Below are 19,027 nucleotides of genomic sequence, written 5' to 3'. Positions count from 1 at the left end.
TCACAGATGGGGTGGGACACAGTCCCTTCTCTGCAAGGATGTCTGTATGCAGGCCACCTCAGCTGGATGACAACTGGACCTGAAAGAAATCTGGAGTTGGTAGGGGAAGCATGACCAAGCACCATCAATGGTTCTCTGCCTAGGTAAACATTCTGCCTGAAGTTGTCTCTAGCACCACCTTGTGCCCCACCACTAATACCCGGCCAGAAGAGGAAAATGAGCCAGAGAGAGAGGAGATGAAATCTCTTCCCTGGCTGGGTCAGCAAAGAGACTCAATGCTTCCTTTTCCATTTCAGAAAGACTATCTGAAGTGTTGGTAAATAAAGAAGGATGAAACATGCTCAGACTCAAACTTAGACTAAGTATATAGTTTAATTTCTGCAAGGCCTCCCTTTTAAGTTTTAGGGAATTTAAATGAAGTATATACAAATTAGACATTGCCAATATATACAAAAGTATTTTCTACTGTTTTTGAACAATACCAGCTATATCATGGTTCATTTGCAATAAAGAGGACATTACAAAAACAGTCCAATAATGCATTTTCTATTAAGAAGCACAATACACGATGTAATTCAATTTTATTAAAAAATAATTTAAAATACAGAACAATCCCCTTTAGGAAGAAAAGCTATTTCTGTAGTCCATTCAGTAAACACACAAGTTGAATGGTGCAGCTGAGGGCTGTTCTTTTCCATGGAGAAAACAAACGAGGCTTCTAGGGCTCACCTTTTGAGGATAAAATTCTACCCATAGCACAACCTGCAAAGTTATTGCCTGTGGGAGGTAGAATTCTAAAACGCCCTTCCCTCTTTTCATGCCCCAAGCCCAGATAACCTGTAAATATATCACTTCTGTGACTACATTCTATGGCACAGCTGACCTTAAATAGGGACACTGTCTCACACATGAACCGTGATCTAATCACATGAACCTTAAAACAGAGGAGGAAGGCAGAGAGCTCTGAAGCATGAGAAGACCCCAATGGGCCATTGCTGGTTTGGAGATGGAGGAAAGCGCACAAGGAGGAATGCGAGCAGCCTTAAGGAGCCGAGAGAGAGGACCTCAGCTGACAGCCAGCAAGGGACTGCATACTGCCAACAACCTGAATTAACCTGGAAGCAGATTCTTCCCCAGAGCCTCCACAAAGGAATGCCGCCCTGCTGACCCTTGATTTCAGCCTTGTGAGACCCTGAGCAGAGAATCCAGCTGTATCACGCTGGACTCATGAGCTACAGAACTGTAAGCTAAGAAATGAGTATTGCTTTAAGCTGCTAAGTTTGGGATAATTTGTTACACAGCAATAGAAAACTAATACACTGCCTAAAGGTACCTTTTCTTAACGTAATTAGATTTGGCAGTTTTGGTTTGAGTTCTAAATGCAGTTTTTTCCACTGAATATTATTAAAGCAATATTCTCCTCTGCAGGCAACTTTTGAGAATGCTCATATGAATCACACATTGTTTTTTATTCACCATCAAGTGTTTGCTTGAGTCAGGTCCTACTTTCTAATGTACTCTCATCTATCAACTTGGCAAACAATTGGCCACTTAACCCTGTTTATGAACCTTTTATAGGTGATGGTTGTAATACATCCAAGGTCACCCCTCCATCCATCAGGGGTGGTCAGATCCCTTCAACTGAGGGTTCTTTCCCACTTCCCAAGTATAGCAGGCAAGGGGTAGGATGGCACAAAGTTCTGCATCAAATATCCAATATGAATTTCTTCTGCATAACTGGATAAAACTGGCACTAAGGTGATTAAGTACACTTGGGGAAAAAGCTCAAACTAAAGATAAAAAAAACCAAAATCTCACCAGTTTTTAAAGGTCAAATCATTTTTACAGGAACCACTCAAGACACTGAATATGTGTAATCTATGCAATACTGCACACCCTGATTTCCTGTCTGTTGTCATAGGCTTACCCATCTCACACAAGGTTTCACTGCATCACTGCAGGCCACTGAAACAGGGGAACAAGCTGGCGGGTGCTAAGGACAGTTCAACTGCTCTTACATCTCTTACTTGAAAGGCTTTAAAGTAAAGCCCTGAAAAATATGTCCAAAATGGTGGCAGGTAGATCTTAGTGTTACTTTTGAAGTCCACTCTCCATTCAACTCTTCCAGGCATCAGTTCTGGGCAGCATACCCAAGTGGTTACACAACCCTGTGCCAATCCTGCCTGCTCCATGGCCCACAGCCCACACCTGTGCTTGAGAGAAGCTCTCCAAATAGTTAAAGTGAATATAGCTTACAATGAACCCTACTTGGTGCCAATGAACTTTTTAAAAATTTATTTCTCTCTCTGATGGAATTCTAATGTATAATATATAAGAATAATGCACCAAAAGTTACCAAGCACCAGAGCATAAACTGGAATAGAACTTTTTTTTTTTTAAACAAACTGAACTTCTAATAGTATTTATTAAAAAAGCACATGAAACATTAGGGCTACAGAGACAGTGCAGATATTTATAGTTAAGGCTGATCTATTCTTTTTAACCTCACCCGCCAGCCTGAAATAAGACAGTGGGCTGTATTATGACCACGTTCTGGATCCTCTGAAACAACAAAGAAGAAAGGAGCCACTGCCTGGTTACCATCAGTATCAATTTTGGGTGGTTTGTTTTTAAGCGCACACATGAATAAGACTGTAATTGGTATGGAAGTATTTGGCCACCTTTCACAGTTCTCCTTCAGTTCTATGCTTGGGCAGCATAGATGCTAAAACCTTAAAAATGGGCAAAAAGAATCTGTATTCTAAGAAATATATGAGACAAATCATCTATCTAAAATAATATTGCAAATTATACTTAAATTTCATGATTTCTTGATTCAAGAAAAAGAAATTAATTTTCATAGTTGGCTACTGTAAAATGTGGCATACAAATATTTTAAGGAGACATATCTGTATTTTAAATTCTATGCACATGTAAATAAACAAATAACAATTAAGAAGTGTCTATTTTTCAAATTCATCTCTAATACCGAAACAGAACAACAGACTGCCATTAAGTTTCTTAATTTTTTAAGTTACCAGATATTTACACATAAGATATAATTCATATAAAAAAAAGGGGACACTTTCAACTATATCTGCTGCTTTCACTGGGACTTCGGTGATGAGAGTAACTTCGGTCACTTTCACTGTCAGAGCCATAAGATCTACAACTCCTGTATAACAAGACAAAACAAATATACAAATACCTTTTAACTCTCAACCCTTTGAATTCTTGTTGAAGCTTCTTTTTTGATATAAGGGGCTTGAAAGCAAGTGACTCGAGGAGGCACAGCATAGTGGGTAGAAAAGTACAGTACTGACCATGACAACACTGTGGACTTTTCAGAGATGTTAGTGACAGATGGTGGTAATATCAAGGTGTAAATAAAGAAATAGCACTTCCTGTGGAATTACTTGAAATCCACTCAAGGAAATGAGAATAATTTTCAATGTTACCCAAAATGAACATCAGTATTTAATTAGACTGAAGAAGGGGAAAAAAGGCCAACAAGAATTCATTAAAAGACAAGGAAATCAAAATCAAATCAAAATGTGAGCCCAATGAGGGGTGAGGGTGAGGTGGGGCAGGGATGGGACCGCTGGGACAGTGAGTAAAGAAGACTTTGGTTATGGTCACCATTCAGTTATTTTGGGAAAAATATCCACAAAAAGCCAGTCACTTTGCTAGATGCTAAGGGCGCACACACAGCAGACTAGTGTTCCCTGGGCTCAAGGGTAGTCTGGAATAGGGGGTAAAATAAATAAAATACATAGCAGGCAACATATCTCAGGGTGAGCAGTCAGGAAGGGCTTCCCAGGGGCAGTGAGTGGATTATTTCAAGAGGCAGGATGGGAGATGGTGAAATGGGCATGTGAATCTCTAGGCAGAAAATAAAGGTTCCAGAATGTTAGTGCAGGGAACACAGAAAAGCCCAAGCTGGAGTTGGTAGGTGGAGAGGCCTCCATGCAATACTCAGGAGCATGGTGGACCTGCCCCTAAGGTCCCTGGGGTATACTTGAAGAGTTTCAAATAAGGGAGTGTCTGTATCACACTGAAATTCTATAAGCACCAGTGACTGTAACTGCAAGGCACGGGGGGCAGTGCAGTAGTGGTGAGGGAGGGTAAGACCAGAAGCCACCAGGAAAGAGATACACAAAAAGCAACCAAAAAGACTTCTGCAATAACTGTATGTTATATAAAACATATCTATGAATATATATTAACACATAAAAGACATTTTTAACCATATAAGCCACAAATCCTGCTACTGAAGCAAGTGACTATGACACTTTATTACATATTAAAAAAAAATACTACCTTTTTAAAACACTGACAAATTAGCTGTTATTTCTAGCAAGTAACTCTAAAGAATGGGCCACAGTTTGAGTGGTCTTCTCTCTTTGTTCCTTCCAAAAGAAATGTTTGTCCAAGGATATGTGAATATTTAAGAACCCACTTTAGATTTAAACATGTTTAAATGTTTAATGTTTAAACACAACCAATAAACATTACCCAGCAACTCTTAATACAAAGCCCACTTTCAGTAACTGCCTCTGGACCGAAAAAATTCAAGAAGAGAAAGAAGAATTTCTGTCCTTAGAAGATGATGCTTTCTCTGCTACAGCAGTCTATCGCCCCATACCCCAAGTGCCCGCAATAACTTTCAGTGCTTGAGAGAACAGAGACCCACCTGGATCGCCTATTGTAGCTTCTGCCTCGGTGGTAACTGTCACTCCTCTGGCTTCTACTTCGGCTCCGACTTCTGCTATAGTAGCTATCATAAGTGTAGGACCTGCTTTAACAGCAATAACAAACACTAAATTTTCCCATTCAAATATTCATATATTCCCATTTCTTTTTAGGTTCTTAAGTGTCCTCACAGAACATGGGCACTATATGACAGAATGAAGACATATGTGCCTAACACGTACTGGAAACATTTAATAACTGCTCCAAATCAGACTTACCATATTAAACAGAAAAACGTTAATTTCTTTTCTGCATTGAAAAATATCACAAAGTTGACACTGAGTTAGTTCAACTGAATCTGGTGCATCTTATAGGCAATTATAGTCAATAAACCCCTGCCATTACAATTTGACATCAACTATCACTTTTGACACTAGAGCAAAATGGGTCAACAAATAAAAACTGTTTTAAAAAGTCAAAGACATGTTTTCCCATGAAATACAACACCTTTAAAAAGGGAATTAAGGGGTGGTTTCCCAGTCCCTGTCCATACCTGGACCGACTGTGAGGATCATAGGAGCTGCTCCTGGATCTGCTCCTGCTGGACGTCCTAAGAGTAACCACATGAGGGACCATCAATTTGTGGATCAGGACAGGCTACATAAAAAAATCTAGGCATTTATGTACCCATTAAGGAGAAAACACAATGAAATCCAGCAGCTATATTTATTTCATTTTTCATATTAAAAGCATACTGATTTTTTTTTTTTTTAAAGCCTGTTGGGTTTCACAGAAAAGGTTTAAGTTTTACACAATTCTTCTATGAGGTGCACATAAAGAAAGTCACTGGGAAAAGAACTGGGTGGGGAAGCGGAAGACAGGTGGGACACTGGTTTGGTATTGAGCAATGACAAGACCCTTTTCAACAGCTACTCCACTCTGCCTGTGCAGGGAGACAGACGGGAAACCACACTGTAGGGTGGGATTCACGAGCTCACCTATGACTTTTGTAACTGCGGTAGGAACTGCTCCGGCTCCTTGTGCGGCCTCTGCTATACCACCCTCTGCTCCGACTTCTAGAGTAGCTTCTTGATCTACAATTAAGAGTGGAAAAAATATAATTATATTAACTCATTATGCTGTTAAGATTAATTACTAGTAGGGCAGGAGTGGGAAAACCCAATAGAGGAAAGGTCTTTGGAAAGGTCTCTCATAAACTCCTCACAGCAGGTATGACAAGAGATGGCTAATGAGAGTTTAAACTGAACAGAATGAAATAAAGAAAAAACAGAAAAGGCTGATACAGGTATGTTCACAGGAGCCGTTTCTGTAATACCAGCAAGAGGAAACAATCCAAATCCTCATTAACAGCAGAATGGGTTTTAAAAAAATTAACAGATATATACTGAAATATCCTAAAGTAGGAAAATTAACTACATTTACATGTATCAACACAGTTAAATCTTGGGAACATAATGCTGAGTGAAAAAGGCAAATGTAGAACATCTATACATATACAAAAAGGATTCTATTTGAAAACAACAAAAAACATTATATATAGATAGGAACATTTATAGAAAGACAACAAGGAAAAACAAGAAAATGATAACAGAAGTTTAGAATAATATTTAACTTTTGGAGAGAAGAGAGAAAGGAGGGTAGGTAGCTTCAGGTTGGGCTCTATTATGTCAAAGCTCTATTTTTTAAGATAGAAAATTATTTTCTATACCTTAATCATTTGTATGTTTTATACCTCAATCATTAAAAAATTTATACCTATTTAATATTTAACAAAACAAACAAGAAACTTAATGCAATTTTGCCCCCACCCTGCATTCACCTGGCTCCCAACCCTTTTCCTCCTAGTTTGTACCTGTCATTCAGGATCAGAACAATACCCCTGTGTATATGCTCCTTACGTAATATCTTCACAGGTTGTAGTTAGTATATACTTACGTTCTGGAAGACAGGTGCAGTTTATTTGCAAAGACATTCTATTCTCATAAGATTCTAGTCATTTACTCAAACAATTATAGGGTAACTCTGTGAAGTGACTGAAAGATGAGTAGCAAACAGTCCTTGATTCCACCGAGTTCACAGGCTAGAAGGGAAGTCAGGCCCGGGTGGGTAACCAAGATAGGGAGGCACAGTTCAGCTATCTCAAATCTACCACCTGTGAGCTGCTCAACTTAAGAGCAAAATTCTCAGCATTTCTGAAATGAAACACTACCCACTCCAAAGGCAGGGGTAGGAAGATGACAGTGACCAGAACCACCAACTGCTCAGAGTTATCTGAGGGTGAATGCCAGGTAGACAATGAGCAGACAGCAGCAGACTGCAGAAGCTAAACAGGCACCTGCATCTAGAATATGAACCCAGAGAGAAAAGGCCAGAATTCACCAGCTCTCTGGGGCTTGCCATGAATCAGAGCATGAGGAAGAAGAGAAGCCCACACTCAAGCATGGAATGGTCTGAGGGATGAAGAGAGCCAGCAGAGTGCTTCCAGAAGGACTGAAAACATGCCCTGGCACTGGCCATGCAGAAATACCTGAAAATCTTAAGTCAGCTGAGTGAGATGAAGGGAGGGAAGGCACAGACTACATACTGCAAGCAATTTAAGAGTAAGTGGGAGATGGTTATTATAGATGGTAAATGTTGTTTCCTATTTTTAAAGAAATCTGGGTAAGGGAAAAAAAACTGATAAAAACTAGGAAGAAAAAAGTTAAAGATTCTTAGTCTATTTCAAGTTAAAGTGATGAAAATCAAGCACAAAATAATAAAGGATATGAGTAAGAGGCAGTGAGGTAAAAACCATGAAAAGTTTACAAGAAAAGAATACAAATTAGTTATTAACTTCATACCACCATCACCACTTTTTTCAGTTGTAAAAATGCTCATTCTCTGCATTATCCAGTCTATGTCAATGACAAAAGTTAGATGTAACTTGAACCAAAAATCAATCAATCAATCAAAAGATGATCATTTTTTACCATTTCCTGCCCCCTAAATAAAGATCAACTAGATGCATGCCTTGGGGCAGCCAACTTGGCCTCTCTGGCCCTCACCTTCCACTCGTATAAAATGCAGGGTTAAATTACTGATTTCTAAATCCTACATATTCCGTAAATGTGCCGGGAGCCACCACAGGAAATCCCACCCATGACAAAGGTCATGCGGAGAAGACCAGACAGGCAAAGGCGGATCAGGACTCGAGGGATTCCCTGGACCTGCTCGAGTATCTACCCCAAAACCAAAATCTGTCTGTCTACTGTTTACTATATTATGCCTTTCAACCACTCTTCTGATATTAGCAGGGGGCTATCCCCGACCACCCTTCTCTGGAGAAAATCAACTTAGGACTCTAAGTTGATAAAGTCTCCTGGGCATGAAAGGAATATTTCTATTCTAACCCCTGTCGGCATTCTAGCTTGCTTGACAGGTTTTTCCTTACTCTTACAACTAACGCACATGATTGTTCACAACTTCCCAACCACGAAAGGCACGGGAAGCCTAAACATTCTAAAAGTCCTAATGGGCATAGAGCCCTTTAAGGGGTGAAAAATTATTAGAATAGTACTGGTAAAGGGCTTCATTATTGAGCCAATGCTTGCTGCCAAGTTCCCATATCCCTTATCCATTGTGCACCTGGGAGTGCATTAGTTAATGTAGTTGGAATGTAAGAAAAACAAGTAGTAGCCTTGGTATTAACCACATCAGACCCTTTGAGCTAATAAGTTCTTTCCTTGTTGTGACCCACTGCACCTTTGCTCCATGAAAATATAACTGTTTAGTACTTTCTGAGGCTGACACAGATTAGAAATATAAAGAAAAAACACTTCAAGGGAAAACAAGTTTTCTGGTTGATCCACCTTTATCAAAAAAGGGTCATAAAATGTCAACAGGCCTCCAGGCCAGAAGATAATGTACATAGCATAAGACCCTTGTTTATGGAAAGGCATACAGGAAAAAATCCTGGTTTCGATAAGGGCAAAACTGCTGGAGTGTTTGGGCTGACTCTGCATGACCTTGCACATTTCATTTTTCTCTATGTACAAGTCAGGGTATAAAAGCTCCTTTTGAAAATAAAGTTATGGGCCTCGCTCACCGAAGCCTGGCCTCCCCGTGTCATTCATTCGCCAACGCTGTTCATCTTGAGGGTATCCCTGGACTCTGCTGAGGCTGGTCCCCAGCAGTAAATGCAAGATTCCCTTCTGAGGTATGACTGATAGCAGAGAGTGGGCTTACACCTTTAAAGATGGAGACCCTGTCCATCATGGCAACGCATTGCAAATACCAGGGAGCTTTAACTAATAGCAATAGTTTTTTACCCTGAGCCCAAACTTCTTCCTCTGAAATCTCTACTCCCTGTGTCTTCAGTCTGCTCTGTGAGTCACATAGCACAAGCCTTCTCCTTATTTCCTCCCAGGTATTTGGAAATAGTGATCTTGTCCCTAACTCTGATGTTCTTCCAAACAAAACGGTAACGGACTCTGCTTGGGAGACAAAAAGAGAGCAACACTCACCGGTAAGATGATGTGGAACTTCTCGATCGACTTCTTGAGTGACTATAGGAGACAGACCTTGTTCTGTGTCTTGATTTGGTCTCAGACTTACTTCTAGATCTACTTGGACTCCTGGACTGGCTATCACCATCTCGACTAGGTGTCTGTTCATCACTTGAACTCTCTTGATTTCTTGGCCTCCGGTTTAAGCGTGCCGTCTTTCTTACTTCATCAAAGAGAGACCCAGGCCGAACTTTATTTTTGCTTTTAATTTCTATTCTCAAACCCTGTGGTTTCATTTCAGGCATAGCAGTCAATGCCTTACCGTCCGTAGCACTGGATGTGGTAGCAGATGGTGCTGCAAGGTTCCCGACACCTTGCAGGGGCTTCCATTTATTATCCACGAGGCTGGTCTGGCTTTTCTCAACTACCTCGTTCTTTATAGTACTTTCTACAGCACTGGTCAAGCTGGCAGAGCCGCTGTCCTGTTTGCCCATCTCACCCAACATTTTGATTTCTGACATACTGCTTTCCTGTTTTCTCAACTCTGCCTCAGGATACTCTGCTGCCATATCCTGCTTTAGAACAATGCTTATATCTGGGGTATCAAGCCTTGAATTTCCTAGAGGGGAAGCCCCCTCGGCCTTTCCTGGGGAGCTCCGATCAGGAGTGCAAATCTCCATGTTGTCATCTGCTTGAAGCATATCCTCTGCTCCGCTTGGGATGCTCTCTTCAATATGCTGAATGTTTGGGGGAGAACTGACTACATTTTCATCAGTGTTTACGGTTACAGGAGAAGTGCTGAGTTTAACGTCATCTTTAGTAGACTGATCAATATCTGATGAAACTGTTGTGCTATGTTTACCTGAAAGGCTGCTGTCTTCACGGGGCTTATCAGTTTGGGGAATATTTTCTTTTATGGTTTCACTGTTCTCAGAAACTTGCTTTTTCTCTTTCGCCTCCTGAGTAACTTGCTTTTCATTAATCTCCTCCTCCTCCTCTTCACCAAATTCTAGTGGAGGCTGCCAGTGAAATGCTTGTTTTCGTTTTGGAGTCTTGTGCTTTTTATCTTTTTTCCCTTTTAATTTCTCTTTTGCTTTTTTGGTGTGTTCCCTTTTAATATTCTCTTTTGAGCTGTGTTTATGCTTGTGTGGCTTTCCTCTAGTGTTTTCTGAATTGGAATAGAATTCCTCAGAATCAGAGGTTGAGGAGCGCTGTTTGCTTGATTTCCAGGCACTGTTACCATCAGGCAGTAAAGTATTTGCTGAAGACTTAGTTGTGGGTTTGGCTTTGATGTGAATTTCACCAGACTCTGACTCGGAATCCGAAGTGGCCTCACCTTCCTCCTTATCAGAAGATGGCCGGGGACTATTTTTATTGTTTTTAGTTACATCTCGTTCAGAATTTGACTCAGAGTCCCATTTACTCCCAGCATAATTCTTCCTTTTGGGCTTACTGCTATTTCTAAAGTGATCAGAAAGATTTTCTTTCAAAGTTCTTTTTTTTGAATGAGGGCATTCCCGTTCAGGCCTAGATTTGTCTTTATCTCTGTTTCTCTCTTGTTTATTATTCACTTCCATTTGGACTTGCTTCTCCTGGGCTGACTGCGTAACCTGAACACTTGACTGTTCACTGTCTGAAGAGTAATCTAAAGATGATCTGCTTTCACTGTACTTTCTATGACATGAAGACTTGGCTCTGCCTTTGACATATCTGTTACGAAGTGCTTTTTCAGAGCTGCTGCTGTGTCTTCTATTTGAGGTATAACTTTTTTTTCCACTGGATCTAAATTTTCTCTTGGCTCGTCTTCCATCATCACTGCTAACAGAAGAGTATGAAGATGATCTACTACACCGTGAATGGTCACTGTATTTATTTCGTGAATGAGATCTAGATGAGGGAGACCTAGACCGTGAATGTGAACTAGCTAAACTTCGAGACCTTGTGTATGATCTGGAATAAGATCTACTCCTAGAAGATCTGCTCCTTGACCTTGGTGAACTTTCTGAACTTCTATCACTGTATTTTGAATAAGCACTACGATCACTTTCTGAATTTTTTTCTCTTTTATGGTAGGATGATGAACTACCAGTCTCTTTAATATTTGCTAAACTATAAGTGCTTTGGATGGGCAGCAAATGGGTTGTTTTAGCTTTCATTTCCTGGATTCGTTCGTAAGAGGGCTTCCAGGGCTTCTGCCCAGGCTTCCACCTTGAAGGAGGGGGGCTGTCACTCAGTGGTATAACAGGAATATTTTCTGCCACCACTGGTTGTACTACAACATTTTCATTTTGTGTCACTGTTGCTCTTAAAGGCTCTGTTTTAACTGGTTTATTTTCACTTAACTGAGAGGCTGTTCTTCTTGGTGATTTTGATGCTGTTCTTTGGTGCCCTGACTTAGAACTAGATCTGGACTTTGATCTACTTTGAGAATGTGATGAAGATTTTGAGGCAGTCCTTGATCTTGAGCTTCCTCTAGAATAAGACTGCGAGTGCGATTTTGATCTGTATGAGTCTCTGCTGGAATGGGTTGAAGAGCTCTGGTCATCCTTATCAGATTTAGACCAATCCCTCTTGGACGAGTGATGAGATGAAGACGAGGAAGAACGAGATCTCCTTTCTCTATCACATGAGGATTTCACTCGTCGGGTTGAAGATTTTAAGGATTCTATGTCAGACGGTACAACAATCCTTCTTTTCTTAGTCTGTTTGTGCCTTCTGCAATGTTTCTGCTTTTTAGCTTTCTTTTTATGCTTAACCTTTTTCTCTTTTCTGCGTTTTTTATGGTGACCATCAGAGTGTCTTGCTGTACTCAGATCTGAATAATATCCATTATAGGACCACGATCGGGATCTCTGGGACAAGCTCCTTTCATCCCATCGGCTTGAAGAGGGATCACTTAACCTATAAAAAGGACATAATATGCAGGCAGTTATGTACAAGCATGTTTTCTAAGCTTTAAAATTAAAACACATTTGTTGTCAATACTAGGCATCAACAAAAGCCTAGTTAACAACCAAGTACTAACTCTATCAATGCTTTAAGCACATGTAGGAAGGATAAAGCAAATAGTCGATAGGCCTGGTCCTGAAATTATAAAAATTCAAAGAAATAACTATTAACAGATTCACTTACAAAAGGATTTTTCCAGAGTCAAATCAGGAATTTTCAAATTTGATAGGAAAATAGTTTTGAAAAGCAAACCAACTAATTACAAAAGCACTGCTCATCTACCAAATTCCTGGCTTTGATCTGCTCAATAATGCTCTGCCTCCAGGAATAATTTCTGAGGGAGTCAAATCAAATTCCCAAACAATTTGCTGATTCTCTGTAGATACAGGATAACTGCCAAAACTTTAAGAGAAGCCTCCCTTTTTTTTGGCTGCATGACTTGTGAGATCTTAGTTCCCTGACCAGGGATGGAACCTGGGACCTGGCAGTGAAAGCTCCAAGTCCTAATCACTTGATCACCAGGGAATTCCTGACAAGCCTCTTTTTCCTTCTTTTTAAAAAAAATAACCTCATTTATTTTTGGCTGTGCTGGGTCTTCACTGTTTCATGTGCTTTCTCTAGTTGTGGCGAGTGGAGGCTACTCTCTAGTTGCAGTGCGTGGGCTTCTCATTATGGTGGCTTTTCTTGCACAGGCTCTAGTGCACATGGGTTTAAGTAGTTGAGGCTCCCAGGCACAGACTCAACAGTTGTGGCACACGGGCTTAGTTGCTCCAAGGCGTGTAAGATCTTCCCAGATCAGGAATTGAACCCGTATCTCCTATACTGGCAGGTGGATTCTTTACCACTGAGCTATCAGGGAGGCCTGCCTCTTCTTAAGAAACTAGCATGACTATTGTTTTATCTCAGGATCATAGAGGTAATCATAGACTTTTCCTTAAGGTTTTAGTTAAACTACTTAGTACAGAAATTGGGGGAAAAGTACATGAAAACTAAGATGCAGGCTTTACAATATCAGTGCTAATGTCAGGGCTCAAAACTGTTCTCAGTGCTACCATATCCATACTGCTTGCACACAGCAGATCACACACCTTGTCCTCCCTCTCTGAACTCTGAACCATTCCACTGGATGGCCACAGAGAAAGAGAATTCTACACAGGGTCTCATTGGTATATTTTGCACTAGCTATTCTGGGGCAGCCCCACTTCTAAAATAGATATTCCACTGTGGAGTGTCACTGAAGACAAGAGATGGGTACACTGCTGAAGAAGCAACAGTCCCTAGGGTCAGAAGTTAACACACACAATGTCTACAAATTTTCTTATCTACCATTAGTGACTACAAAAAAAAAAGGCTATGAGAGAATCTGCTATGTAATTTAAAAAAATAAAGTCCTGATTATTGCTAAAATTAAACAAGAAATCTTTAAGAAATTCAGTAGGGTAATGGTCTTGTGAGAGAAAATAGAATTTTGATTTAAAAGTATCCAAACCCAATCAGCCCTCCTTCCATTTCATCAAGCATTCCCAAATGGATTCTCTGGTCACAATCTAATTTTAAATATAAATCTTTAGTGAAAAAACCAGAAGTATGTCTCTACTCCCTTAAGACTTAAAATACAGCAGAGATAGGATTATACTTTTACTTACTTATCTCCTTTACTCCATTTTTCTCCACTAGGTGGTCTATATGCTCTTAATCTCTGCATTTCTTCTTTCCAGTGAGGAGGAGTTTCACTGCTATCATCATCATCTGATTCAGAACAGGATCTTGATCTTGGAGGTGTGTGATAGCGCTTTAAAAACAAAGTTAGGAATAACTATTTAAAAAATACTTCCCAACTGTAATCTGCTATAGGACAGGTAAGTATAAGACTCAATCTTGGACGCTATTTAAATGCAATAATAACTGAAGTACCATAATGATGTTATAAAGTTAAATCAAACTAAAAGAAATAGGAAAGGCAGATATTCACCTGTAATCACACATAAACTTTTCCTTAGAAGTCCTAATGGTTATACTCATTAGCTTATTCAATATACTAAGATTTCTGAACATACTATTTCACATTCATTTCAATATTTAAACCCATTCAAACATAGCAGTAAACACTGATCTAACAGCAGTGCCTTTGCATAACTACATATTAATTTAAGAGAATACAACTAGCTCCTTGGACAGACTTTGGACTATGCCTAAGATTAAAGCTAGGATTTGCCTACAGGTAAAAACATTTTACTGCTCAGATAACTAATTTGAAAAAAATTAAGTTTTAACACACATACAATTGTGCCCCTTCCTTTAATCTTCCGTCCAGACTTTGACACAGATGGTTTCTGGTCACTTACAGTGGGTGTAACATCAGGAATTTTCCTGGAAAAGAAGATTGAAAATTAAAAATAGACAAATGCTAGGCAGTTTTCTCAGTGTGTAAATGGAGAATTTATGTTCCTTTAATACAATAACAGTTCACTTAGATCTAACACTTTTATAGAATGAGGCACTCCACATGACCTAATTTTCTAAGCAAATCTTCTGTTATTTTTTAAATCTTTATTGGAGTACAGTCTCAGGTGTACAGCAAAGTGAATCAGTTATTTATATATACATATATCCACTCTTTTTTGAAATTCTTTTCCCAGATAGGCCATTACAGAAAATACTGAGTGGAGTTTCCTGTGCTATAAGTAGGTTCTCATCAAAAAAATCCTTTAAATAAATGTTAATAGATACCATTAAAGGCATTATTAGTTCATTTAATTCTCATAACAATACTATGAGGTAGGTACTATTATCAACTCCTTTTTAAAAATAAAGAATTTTAAGATTACAGTTAAGAATGTTGTCCAACGTCACATAGAGGAATGAAACATGACTTTTACAACCATGATATAACAGGGTTTTCCCAGCCAGGAATCTGGCTCCAGATAAACATACAATGCCACTATAAGAAAACCTTAACTAAAAAGTATATTATAGTTTTTTCGGTTATTTCATATTCATGATATCATTTGATTCTCACAATGAAAGAAGCCGGTACTCTTGGTAGACAACTGTTTACCTCATTTTCCTCATGAAGAACACATCACTGAACCAAATGACCTGCCTCTAACTGTTCAGCATGAATTAATGTTCATCTGGGTATCTTTTACATGCTGATCCAACGTTGCCACTCTCCACCTCCTCCCCCACAACATTCCAATTTACTCTGTTGTATGGCCCAGAAACTGGTATTTTTAAAAGCTTGCCAAATTACACTGAAGTGCAGCTGAACATGAGAACAAATGAATTAGAGCAAGTGTAGAATCCAGCTTCTGCTAAACAAAGTATAAGTGATAATGAGCTTGCTGCTGCTGCTAAGTCGCATCAGTCGTGTATGACTCTGCACGACCCCATAGACGGCAGCCCACCAGGCTCCCGCTGTCCTTGGGATTCGCCAGGCAAGAACACTGGAGTGGGTTGCCATTTCCTTCTCCAATGCGTGAAAGTGAAAAGTGAAAGTGAAGTCACTCAGTCGTGTCGGACTCCTAGCGACCCCATGGACTGCAGCCTACCAGCCTCCTCCATCCATGGGATTTTCCAGGCAAGAGTACTGGAGTGGGGGTGCCATTGCCTTCTCCGATAAAGAGCTTAACTGCTGGCAAATTCAGTAAGATGGCAAGCTCTATAAGGCTGACAGTCCCTGTTTCTTATCCTTTCATATTGCATATCTTGCATTCTTAGCACATTAATTTTAGCTCCCAAGTGACTGATCAAATCTCAAGCATTCTAATGAAATAGATCAACTTGCTATCTTTGTTATGACACAACTACCTACCAATTATGATTTAAAATTATTCTGCAGGATATAACTTCCAAAGATATTATGTAACCAAAGAGGAGTGATGACCAAATAAACTTACCAATGATATTCAACCATAAATACAAGACAGTGGTATAAACTACTTTAAAAAAATACCAGATAATAGGGGTCAGCAAATTTTTTCTTAAAAGTCCAGGAGAAAGTATTTTAGGATTTCTAGGCCAAGAAGAAAATTAAAGATGATTATATAACAAAAAGAAAACAATTTTTCACAAAAGTTTTATCAATGAAATTTGAAATATAATACACTGTGATGTGTAGTGCACTGAACAGCATATATACCAATGACAGCACCACATACAAACTCTCTGCAACTCCTCAATCCTGCTGCTATAGCATAAAAACGGCCCAAGAAAATAGTGAACAAATGGATATGGCTGTGTTCCAGTAAAATTTAATGGACACTGAAATTTGAATTTCATATAATTTTCACATATCACAAAATATTATTATTCTTCTGATTTTTTTCCACAAACATTTAAAAACATAAAAATCACATTTAGCTTATGGGCTACACAAAACCAGACAAGAGGCTGAATTTAGCCCACGGAGGGCTGTAGTTTGCCAACCCCTACTAGATGACACTGAAACTGACCTTTCAAGTTTCCTACTTTCTGGAAACTAGATGGATTTGATCAATGAATGGTGTTTTGTATTTTAAGAAAAAAGAATCCCACTAAGATTTGTTCACAAGACAGAATTCTTAGAATTTTAAAATATCTAACAGTCTAAACAATAATCTTATATAGAGACTTAACTGTGAACAGGGACATCTCTATAACTTCTCAGACTTCAAAATAACTCAATTGCCAATTACCCCAACCACTTTATGGTATTTCTAGTCATACAACATTTCTCTTAACAATTCTAAACTTGAGTGTAACACACAAAATACATTAAGCACTATTTTTTTGAGACCAAATCTAAAGCTACATTTTAGCTTTTCTAATATAGAGGAGTTATCACTGAATAAGTTAACAACAGTAACATATGGTACTAAATTATATCCCCAGTCACCATGCAATAATTTTGCACTACTAATTGGAGTATGTTTTAAAACCTGACTGGACCCAAAGAGTTCAACTAACCCTCTGTTCTGGTAACCAAAATCTCACCCTCTAATGAAAGGCTAAGTAAATGAAGTTAGTAAAGAAATCTTCCCAGATCTCCACTAAGAACTCTCCCAGGTCAACTTGGCAAATTCCCTTTTTCTATTAGTAGAATACAAATTTTGAAAGATAGGGTCCATGGCATTCATGAATCCAGTATCTCCCACAGTATATTTCAAAGTGCTTTGACTATGGGTCACGCTCAATAAATAAGTGTGCACCTGCAATGAGGTGACAGGAATTATCAGTCAGAGAAACAAAAACATGTAGGTTAATCATCCTTACGGTTCAGGCTCCACTGTGACAAGAGGCATATCTCTTCTCAGTAAAAATCGGTTCTCGGGCACTGGAGGAATCTCTTCTGGGCGGACCACAGGCTTTTCCCTTTTGGCATTTGAATCAACAGATCTTTTTTCATTGGTATCACTTCTCTCAGAATGACTTAGAAAGAACAAATCAAATCACCAATTAAAATGTGTATATCTAAATTTTTAGTATTAAATAATATAACAACATAATTAATAGCAAAAGTACTGATACCTTGCAAATCCCACTAAAAAGGTTAACACGATTTTCATAAACAGAACATATAAAACATGAGCAAGTGAAACAGTCACTGCACTAAAACTCTGATACAAGAATTGCCAAATGATCCTTTAAGAGTTTTAGGGATTGTTTTTACCTACAAATGCATAAATCTTTGATATAAAACATCTGTGCTACCCTTAGATTTGCAACATTTCAATATAAACTTCCTAAAATACTATCCTTTTCAACAATAGGTAACAAAGATAAGTTTACAGAATCACACATACTGTTCCCATTCCAGGGTGTTTGTTTTCTAGGTAAGACTACCCTGGTGTCTCACACTTACCCTTTTGGGCTTATTATATGTTTATTTCTTGGCTCTTCTGAACTGCTTGCTTCCTTTCGTCTCTTTTTAGAATGTTTAACTTTCGGTCTCCTCTTATGTTTCCTTCTTCTGCTTCTCTCATGTTCAATTTCAGTTTCTGAGGATGATTCTGAAGAGGATGAGGAATTGGAAGAGGAATCCGAGACTTCTGAATGAGTTGGCTTCTTCCTTTTTTTCTCAAAAACTTTTAATAAATAGTAATAAAAGTATTAGTACTGGATTTCACTGCCCACCTTTCAGAGTAAAAAGAAATGATTACCAAGTATTATAAAACATGTTTTATATAAAGCCCACTAAAAATTTAAATAAACTTTTTTTTCAAGTTGATAATACAACTTGCTGGTGAGATTGTAAGGTAACAAAGCCCTTGTGAAGTTTATATATTAGTTCAGTCAGATAAGAAAATAAGTAACTACATAATATAACAAATGATAAATGCTTAAAGAAGAGGGAGGAAAACACAGAGTAAAGGGAATAAGGCAAGTCAAGGTAATTTAAGATAACATTTGAGCAGAGACCTGAAAGAAGTGAGGGACAGGGGTCATGCAGGTATCTGAACAAAGAGTATTCCAGATAGAAGGAACAGCTAACACAAAGTCCCCAAGTGTCTGGCATGTTTGAGTAAAGATTAACACTGCTGGGAAGACAATGAATATGGAGAGATTACAGAAACAGCAAAAAGCCAGAATCCCTTACAAACCACTGTAAAGACTAGTTTTGGTTGACAGAGAGGGAACCTTTGGAGAAACTGGCTTTGGTTGCTGCTGAGGACTGTAGAGGGTCAAGTGGAAGCAAGAAGACCAGTTACAAAGCTATCATTACTGAGAAAAGATTATACAGAAGCAATGACAGAGGCAAAGTGAACAGTGGTGAGGCTATTGGAATAACCCAGGTAAAAGATATTTGGGTTTGGACCGAGTTGACAACAGGGGAAGTAAAAAGAAAAAGTCAGAGTTGGAAAGATTTCTGATGGATTGGATACAGGGTATGATATGGAGGC

The 19,027-nt window shown here is 38.9% G+C and overlaps 1 protein-coding gene across 8 annotated transcripts in view; it reads right to left on the bottom strand.

Moving 5' to 3' along the window:
• Positions 1 to 353: 353 nt before the first annotated feature.
• NKTR (natural killer cell triggering receptor) overlaps positions 354 to 19,027 on the bottom strand; it is a 44,179-nt gene continuing 25,505 nt past the window's right edge. For 7 of the 8 annotated variants that reach the window (XM_055557139.1, XM_055557142.1, XM_055557143.1 and 4 more), the window contains 9 exons: positions 17,989 to 18,211; positions 17,400 to 17,555; positions 14,429 to 14,516; positions 13,793 to 13,938; positions 9,216 to 12,098; positions 5,691 to 5,786; positions 5,246 to 5,302; positions 4,694 to 4,798; positions 354 to 3,175 (listed from right to left, as the gene is read on the bottom strand). In XM_055557139.1, coding sequence (XP_055413114.1) covers positions 3,088 to 3,175; positions 4,694 to 4,798; positions 5,246 to 5,302; positions 5,691 to 5,786; positions 9,216 to 12,098; positions 13,793 to 13,938; positions 14,429 to 14,516; positions 17,400 to 17,555; positions 17,989 to 18,211 — 3,842 coding nt within the window. In that variant the 3' untranslated portion in view covers positions 354 to 3,087. The remainder of the gene's footprint in view (positions 3,176 to 4,693; positions 4,799 to 5,245; positions 5,303 to 5,690; positions 5,787 to 9,215; positions 12,099 to 13,792; positions 13,939 to 14,428; positions 14,517 to 17,399; positions 17,556 to 17,988; positions 18,212 to 19,027) is intronic. The other variant, XM_055557141.1, reaches the window with a different exon arrangement.

The sequence above is a fragment of the Bubalus kerabau genome, chromosome 20, assembly GCF_029407905.1.
Source record: "Bubalus kerabau isolate K-KA32 ecotype Philippines breed swamp buffalo chromosome 20, PCC_UOA_SB_1v2, whole genome shotgun sequence".
NCBI lineage: Eukaryota > Metazoa > Chordata > Mammalia > Artiodactyla > Bovidae > Bubalus > Bubalus kerabau.
Note: the sequence above shows the minus strand (reverse complement) of the source record. Positions and strands in the feature narration are given on the sequence as shown.